This window comes from Elephantulus edwardii, unplaced genomic scaffold (genome assembly GCF_000299155.1).
Source record: "Elephantulus edwardii isolate Elephantulus edwardi_28Jun2011 unplaced genomic scaffold, EleEdw1.0 scaffold00043, whole genome shotgun sequence".
Classification (NCBI taxonomy): domain Eukaryota; kingdom Metazoa; phylum Chordata; class Mammalia; order Macroscelidea; family Macroscelididae; genus Elephantulus; species Elephantulus edwardii.
This window is the reverse complement of record NW_006399793.1, coordinates 6,450,802-6,457,389: the sequence shown is the minus strand read 5'-3', so window position 1 is coordinate 6,457,389 and position 6,588 is coordinate 6,450,802. Positions and strand designations below refer to the sequence as shown.

Here is a 6,588-nt window from a genome sequence, read left to right as displayed (position 1 = left end):
TTGGGAGGGACAGCGCAGGAGGGGAAGACCCTCTATGAGATGGATTGATTCAGTGACTGGGGTAATCGGGATGGGTGTGTCAGAAGCAGTACGGTTGGTTGGCGCAGGATAGAGCAGGGTTTAGGGCTGTTGTGCATAGGGTCGCTATGAGTCGGAAACGACTCGATGGCACATAACAACAACATCTCCATATATAAATATATTTTTGCATCCTAAAGGGAAATTCTACTACTTTCACACCAATATTCAGCAGAAAATTAAGGTTTTCCACCTAATCCACCTGAAAACCTTTAATGTAACTGTGGGCAAATGTGAGAAATCTGCATGTCACACTCAGAAGGGCAGAAACTTAAACAAATCAATGCTAAATGAGAGCTTTTTAAAGAATGTCCAACTCAAATCTGTGTTGTAGACTATAAAACTACTCCTAGAAGATATGAATATGACCATAAAAATACTTTTAAATAATGGGATTACGACCTAGCACACAGATTGGTGGTGGTGGTGGTGGTGCTGCTGCTGCCAAATCAAGTACACCTCACAGTGATGCTATGAATAGCCAACCTGAATCCTACTGTATCCTGTACTATCTACACCATCTCAAAAACCCTCAAGTCTATTGCTGAAGTCACTATGCCAGCCCATCTCATTGAGGGATTTCCTTCCCTTGATGACTCCCCCCCCCCATCTTTCCAAACTTGAAATCCTTCTCCAATAGCCTTCCCTAACTACATGTTCAAAGTATCAAAGACAAAACTTCACCATCCTTGCCTCCAAGGACATAGCTGTTTGTTCTCTTGGCTGTCCATGGGATATTCAGTACTCTTCTACAGTACCCCAATTCAAAGGCATCAATTCCTCTGCTGTTATCCTTATTCATTGTCCAGCTCTCTGATGCATAGCAGATGACTAAGACCATGGTCTGAATTAGGTGCACCTTAGCCTCTTAAGTCTTCAAACTGGCATCATTTCAGCACTCTAGAAAGGTCCCTGAGAGTGGACTTGCCCAAAGAAATATGTCTCCTGATGTCCTTACTGGTGGTACCAAGGATGTTGGTTGTTGATCCACAGGGGATGGAATCATTGATAACTTCAATCCTTTCTCCATCCATCATAATGTTGACTATAGGTCCTGGGGTGAGGACCTTTATTTTTTTGATGTTGAGATGCAATCCATACTGCAGGCTGTAGTTCTTGATCTTTTGCAGCAAGTGGTTCAAGTTCTCCTCACTTTTAGCAAGGAAGATTGTATCATCTGCATAAAGAAGACTATTGATGATGGGTCTTCCTCCGATCTCAATGCCACATTCTTCCTTACAGGATGCAGATTCTCAAATTATTTGTTCTGCACACAGATTGAACAGGTATAGGAAAATTATATAACCCTGACGCACTTCTTTATTGATTTTAAACCATGTAGTGTTCTATTCACACAGTAGCCTCTTGTTCTAGATACAGGCTGTAAATGAGCACAATTAAGTGTTCTGGGATTCTCAATCTTCTCAATGATAGTCATAATGTATTATGATCCATACATCAAAAGCTTTTGCATAATCAATAAACAGAAATAGACATTCTTCTGGTATTCTTTACTTTCAGCCAGGATCCATCTGACATCAGCAATGATATCCCTCGTGCTAGAGCCTCTTCTAAATATTGCTTGAAATTCTGTCAGTTCCCTATCTATGTTCTTTCAGTTTGAGAAATGCCAAACAAGTTCTTTCCTTCTTCTTCTCTGTCTCCAGCTCTCTGACATTTCTTTACAATATTTTGCCTTATCTTCTCAGGCTGCCCTCTGAAATCTTTTGTTCAGCTCTTTTACTTCAACATCTCTTCCTTTTGCTTTGTTTTTTTGACACTCTAATACAGTTTTCATGGTCTCTTCTGACATCCCTTTTGGTTCTTTCTTTCTCCTCCATCTTTGTAAAGACCTTTTGCTCTCTTCAGGGATGATATCTTCAATGTCCTCCCACAGTTGCTCTGATCTTTGATCACTGGTGTTTAATGCCTCACACCCGTTCTTAAGTTGATTCTTAAATTCAAGTGGGATAGACTCAAAATCTTATTTGATTCCTGTGGACTAATTTTCATTTTCTTCAATTCCAACTTAAACTTGCACATAAGTAATTCATGGTCTGTTACAAAATCTGCACCAGGTCTGGTTTTGGCTGCTGATATTGTGCTTCTCCAATAATTTCTTCCACAGATATAGTCATTCTGACTCCTATGCAGTCCATCAGGTGAGATCCAAGTGCAAAGTCTATGTTTTATATAAAAGCATTTTCTGTGAATAAATTATTAAGCACACAAAATTCAATCATTCTGTCTCCAACTTATTTTCTGTCACTAAGTCCATCCTTTTGGCTGTTTCTCCTTCATTGTTTCCAACTTTGTTGTTTACATTCCAATCACCAATTATCATTAATCAAGGAGAGAAGCTCAAGAAAAAGGTGAGATTCTAGGTTTTTTAAATGCTATCTTCCTATGTTTTTAAATTATTTCTTCATAATTAGTATTTATGTTGGGTGTGAAATAGAATATTTATGCATTTGTATATTATCTGCATTTATAACACATTTAGCAACAATTAATGCACATTTATTGTTAGATTCCTATAAAATGTTTGACTAGAACCATAAAATTCGTATGTTTCTAAGAATACCATACTTGTCCATCTGAAAATTCAAGAATTCCATAAGATGGTTTAAAGTCTTCCTGGCCAGCACTGTCCAGTGTTGCTTCCCAATAAACAGTTGTTGCTCCAAAGCTTCCAGCCAGCCGGACCACAGGAACTTGAAGAACATTCAAAGGCGGGGGCACCTCATAAGCAATAATAACATGACCAGTTTCCTTTAAGAAAAGAATAAGTTTAAAGTCAAAACAAAAGTGATGTCTTTTTGAGCCATCACTTTATAAAGTTACTATTTCCAATTATATTACTTATAAGTCACCTTTCAAAGCAGAAATTATGCTTGGATATAAATATGAACATCTGCTTTAATCACTTGAAATTTAAACTTAATGAAAATTACTGATTACCAGAAATATACACCACTTGTCACATCAGCAGAAAAAACACTTTGGTATTACTGTAAATATATGAAAGTTCATCTCACTTTGGTAACATGAAACCTAAAGATTCCTCTGGGATCATCATTTTCTTCGATCACTATTTCAGCTATTTCCATGCCAGGTCTGCACACACTTGGCTTTCCCACTGAGAAGTCAGAGTTCACCAGTTGCACATCGGTGATATTGACAATAAAGCCTTCCTCCAACTCAGGGGTATCATCCTAAGGTGGGGGATAGGAACAAATAATGATTTCCTTTTAAAAGACACCTAATTTCCATCAGAAACTGATTACCCTTCAGTAGAAACTATTCACTTTGCCCACAAGAATGGGCTTTTTTGTCACACATATTTTTTAAAATATATACTTTGGACTGTAACTCACTTCCATTGACAACTGCAAGATCTTCTATGACATCAGTTGTACTGTGATGATTCTAAGAAATTCTGACACTCATTAGCAAGTAAATTATATTTTTAAATTCTATGCTTCAATTGTGATCATATCTTGTTAAATAATTTTTAATCTTCTAAGGTCCCAAAGTAATATGGGTCAAATAGTAAGAGCTACAAGACAATTAAAACTGCAAATAAGATCATGAGTGTATCTGATCTGTATATGACACACTGAGAATGATGAATGAAAACTACAAAAAGTATGAGCTGACATCAAGGAGATCACACACAATGAAAGCAACATTAATTTAAAAGACAGAAATAAAAAGCAAAGTATAAGTATGTTAATAGAGACTTCAAGGATTGCTCCTGACCATAAAAAAAGTCAAATAAATTAAATCAGAAAACTGAATAGAAGATGTGAAAGGGCATCTGAGTAGGCAAAAAAGTAAAATATTGCACAAGTTGTGTAAAAAACCAGAATTAGAAAATCCAAAGAGAAAAATACACCTAATAAAAGTACTATAGGAAAAATTCAAGCCTTGAGTTACAATATGGAAGAATTCTAAAAAAAAAATGGTCATTAGATGCTCAACCATCTCAGGTGTCAGCATATAATTAAGAACCAATAGTATTGTTCCAAACCAGTTTCAGGAAAGAAGACATTAGCACCCATTGAGACATGGGGATTGAAATGCTGAGATTTTAACAGCTCGCAGGATCAACTCCCTCCCAATCAGCCATGGGAAAGGAGACAGGTATGCATATGGAACATCAGCATTGACTAAAAGTTGGGTTCTGCACTATTTGGACCTTGCCAACTGGCTGGAACTTTACCCTGAGCAAAATATCCCAGTGAGCACTCTTGAGACTTTTCCTACACCTGGGAGAAACCTCCCCCTCCTATCAGACTATCAGACTATCAGACAGGAAAGAGAAAATAGTCCACTACAGCTGGACAAAGGTAGAAACACCAGCTCCCTGTCCACGAAAGGACAACTAGATGAGAAGCTTGACACCGAAATCAGGGAACAGAGCTGCCTACTGATGACCAAAGTGGAAGACTGCCACTGGGAATCTGAATTGGGAACAACATTTAAAATCTATAACTTATCAATATCATTGTAAAGATAAGGAACTGACAACAATCTACACAAACACAATGCAATCTGGCTCACACATACTAGGAAGAACTTCATATAAAGACAAGGAAACAGCAGTCAAGTTCAAATGTTATAAAATAAACAAAACAAATATTTTCCTAAAAAGATCAGATCAGATTGCAGATCCAATGAATACCCCAGACATAGGGAGGCAGAAGAGGTATACTGATGGTGAATTGCATCAACTGCTACTGAAGAAGTTATAAATTATGGAAGAAAGAAATTAAAGCATAAATAAATATACGCAAGAATTTTAAAACCATCACAGGACAAAGAGGGTAAAATCAACACAATACTGGAAACCCCACAAATGCATGAAAACACAATACAGAATACCAAGACCGAAATGGTAGAACTTTGTAACATGCTAGAGGAAAAGCAAAATGAAAGAGACAAAACAGAGAATCAGTGAGCTAGAAGATATGAACCTCAATGGATATGTAATAGAATAAGAAACAGGAAGAAGATGATGAAAAGGAAATGAAATTTTCTTTTGAAAAGAAAGCATTAGAATCATGTGGGATAAAATCAAATAGAAAAACAAATGTGTGATCAGAATTCCAGTACAGTGAGGAAAAAGAATTGAAAAATTCTGGAAGAGAAACTAAAAGAAAATTTTCCAGGTATCATGAAAAACAAGGAAATCCACATTCAAGAAGCTCAGTAAACTCCAAACAGATGAGACCTCAAAATATATCAAAGTGAAATTCTCTAAATAAAAGATAAAGATATATTACTAAAAGAAGCACATGAAAAACAATGAGTTAACCTGCAAAGAACCAAATAAGTTAAGTTTGACTTCTCAGCAAAGGTCACATGAACAAGAAAGCAATGGGATGGCATATAGAGAAGGTTGAGAGAAAACAATTGCCAGAAAAGAATCCTGAGTTTCCTCAACATAGTAAAAAACATGTACACAAACCCAAGAGCCAACATCATTCTCAATGGAGAAAGACTAAATGCTTTCCTCTTGCCAACAGGGACCAGACAAGGATACTCACTATCACCATTCATGTTCAATATACTGGAAGTACTTGCTAAGTCAATAAGACAGGAGAAGGAAATAAGAAACATCCAAATTGGTAAAGAGGTAGCAAAATGGTTGCTATATGAAGACACTATGATAGTGTACACAGAAAACCCAAAAGACTTAACAAAAAACCTGTTAGATCTAGTACCAATTTAGCAGAGTGGGAAGATAAAAGATCAATATACAAAAAGCAGTGTGATTTTTCTATAGCATCAAAGAAAACATGAAAAAAATAAATTAAGAAAGCAGTATCATTGATAATATTCAACCACATGAGGAAATACTTTCTTCCTCAGAGCTCCTGGTTGACTCAAACTGGCTTTATGTTGCAAGTGTAATGCTTTACATATATCAACAGAGCTCCTTCATTTTTAGACAGAGAATATTGTTTAAAACAATAAAAGCAGCATATAGCTAGGAAGAAAGAAGACTCTACATGTCATCTCATCTCTCATGTTTTCCCTTAACTGCTCTCACCATCATTGCCACTTTGTTTTGTATATCCTTGCAGATACATTCTTTTATTCTTTCACTCATATTCTCCCTCTCAATCTCTATGTGATACATTTACTAAAAGAGTTAAAATTAGATCTAAACCATCTGAATTTTTACTCAATTTTCCATACCATGAAATTAAAATCCAGTCTTATTAAACAACAACAAAAATTAGCAGACTGATTTAAGACAATGTATTCAGAAGACATCAATTTAAAATAACCAATCAGCCAGAATAAAAGGAAATACAAAGTTCAATTATTATGTATCTCAGGCTCAAAAATAAAAAAATAACTTGATACATTTATCTTTTTCTTCTGCCAATTATTAGTTATTTAATGCTTTGAGTGGAAAAATTAGAAGACTCATGTTTTTATGTATAAGATAGTCTTTCATAACCCACAGTGTCCCTTTTCAGCAGGAAGTAGCTAGGA

At 36.0% G+C, this 6,588-nt stretch overlaps 1 protein-coding gene across 1 annotated transcript in view; it reads right to left on the bottom strand.

Moving 5' to 3' along the window:
* GPR98 (G protein-coupled receptor 98) overlaps window positions 1-6,588 on the bottom strand; it is a 1,036,968-nt gene that overhangs the window by 723,848 nt on the left and 306,532 nt on the right. The window contains exons 54-55 of the mRNA XM_006885387.1: window positions 3,117-3,293; window positions 2,668-2,850 (exon numbers count right to left, since the gene is read on the bottom strand). Of these exons, the coding sequence (XP_006885449.1) occupies window positions 2,668-2,850; window positions 3,117-3,293 (360 nt within the window). The remainder of the gene's footprint in view (window positions 1-2,667; window positions 2,851-3,116; window positions 3,294-6,588) is intronic.